The sequence below is a fragment of the Teleopsis dalmanni genome, unplaced genomic scaffold, assembly GCF_002237135.1.
Source record: "Teleopsis dalmanni isolate 2A unplaced genomic scaffold, ASM223713v2 unscaffolded_contig_5466, whole genome shotgun sequence".
Lineage (NCBI taxonomy): Eukaryota > Metazoa > Arthropoda > Insecta > Diptera > Diopsidae > Teleopsis > Teleopsis dalmanni.
Genome location: NW_024036848.1, coordinates 1 through 1,382, shown reverse-complemented (window position 1 = coordinate 1,382; position 1,382 = coordinate 1). Strand labels below are relative to the sequence as shown.

General features: G+C 34.0%; 1 protein-coding gene across 1 annotated transcript; it reads left to right on the top strand.

The window, feature by feature from the left end:
• Window positions 1–102: 102 nt before the first annotated feature.
• LOC119665446 (calcium uniporter protein, mitochondrial-like) lies at window positions 103–1,367 on the top strand (the record flags this gene model as incomplete). The annotated part of the gene is made up of 2 exons (XM_038074669.1): window positions 103–204; window positions 1,161–1,367. Coding segments are annotated over 2 exons (309 nt in total), but the record flags the coding sequence as incomplete, so codon positions are not given.
• Window positions 1,368–1,382: the final 15 nt, after the last annotated feature.

The window sequence follows — 1,382 nt, the reverse complement described above, 5'->3', positions numbered from 1 at the left end:
TATTTTTAAAACCATTGAACTTACAGTTCAAGACACTATATAAAATATTTTAATAATTCTGCATAAAATATAAATTAAAATATAAAAATGTGCATCTTTTAGCTCTATGAAGCTCTACACGTTGGTGAATATCATGTAGAACGGGAACAGGACTTAACAAAAAAACTGGAAGACTTGAAATATCAACTTAAGCCTCTAGAAAAGGTAATAAATAAGATATATACATATGTAATAACACAATTTATTATTACAGACTAATAACAGGCTAACAGGCAACGGTTCTTCAGCTGTTGTCTCTACACAATTGCATTCTTTTATTGCAAACGAGACAACATATAAATTTAAACGATAAATTTATTCGTTAAAATTCTGCTATTTTATTGTTCTCATGCCCTTCGTGTCCCGGTACTCACATAAGAGTAACATAATTCCTCGATGCTAGGGTGTTGAGAAGTTGAAAGCATTCCCAGACCTACTTTGATTGGAATAAGGATTTTGCTAAAGATTTTAGAGATGCTTGGCTGTCTGAAAGGATGCATATTTTTGTACCTCGGGTTTCCCTTCGTATGCATTCTCTTGCACATAGCTCTAAGGCATAGACCTCTGCCTGAAAAATGGAAGCAGTTTTTCCCATTGCGATTGCTTTGCGGAATTTCGGTCTATAACTCCTGCTCCCGTACTGCCATCTTCCATTCTGGACCCATCAGTATACCATAATTGTGAACCCTGTTTCAAGTTAGTTTCATTGTTTCTCCAAGTGGATCGGTCACTAATAACCACTTTGAATGCCCTGGAGAAAGCTAATTTTGTATTCATCTTGTCAAAGACCTTAAGGCACGGAGAGTTCCAGACTTCATCTAGAATCTTTGCGTGTCCTGTCAGATTGCCCTCTTTAAGATTACATAGATAAGGAAGCCTTAGTGCGGCACTGGTCGCAATCCTTTTAACTACAGATTACCCTTATAATCTGTATTTATAATAAATTATAATGCTATAATTGCTTTCAATAAATTGACACTTTGGTTATTGCAATTTTCTATTTGTGTAACTTCTCTATACATATCATACTTTAACTGTATTATTGTTTATCAGAATATATATATATTTTTATTAAGTCTTATTTTACGTTAATCAAATTGTGGTTTATATGTATTTTATAGCAAAAACTGGACTTAGCTTCCCAAGCGGAACGTAAAATAAACATAATGACTTGGGTTGGTCTAACTTTAATGTCAGTGCAATTTGGCATATTGGCACGACTAACATGGTGGGAATATTCTTGGGATATAATGGAACCTGTTACCTATTTTGTTACTTATGGCACAGCCATGGCTATGTACGCTTATTATTGCATTACAAAACAGGTACATAAACATCATTAT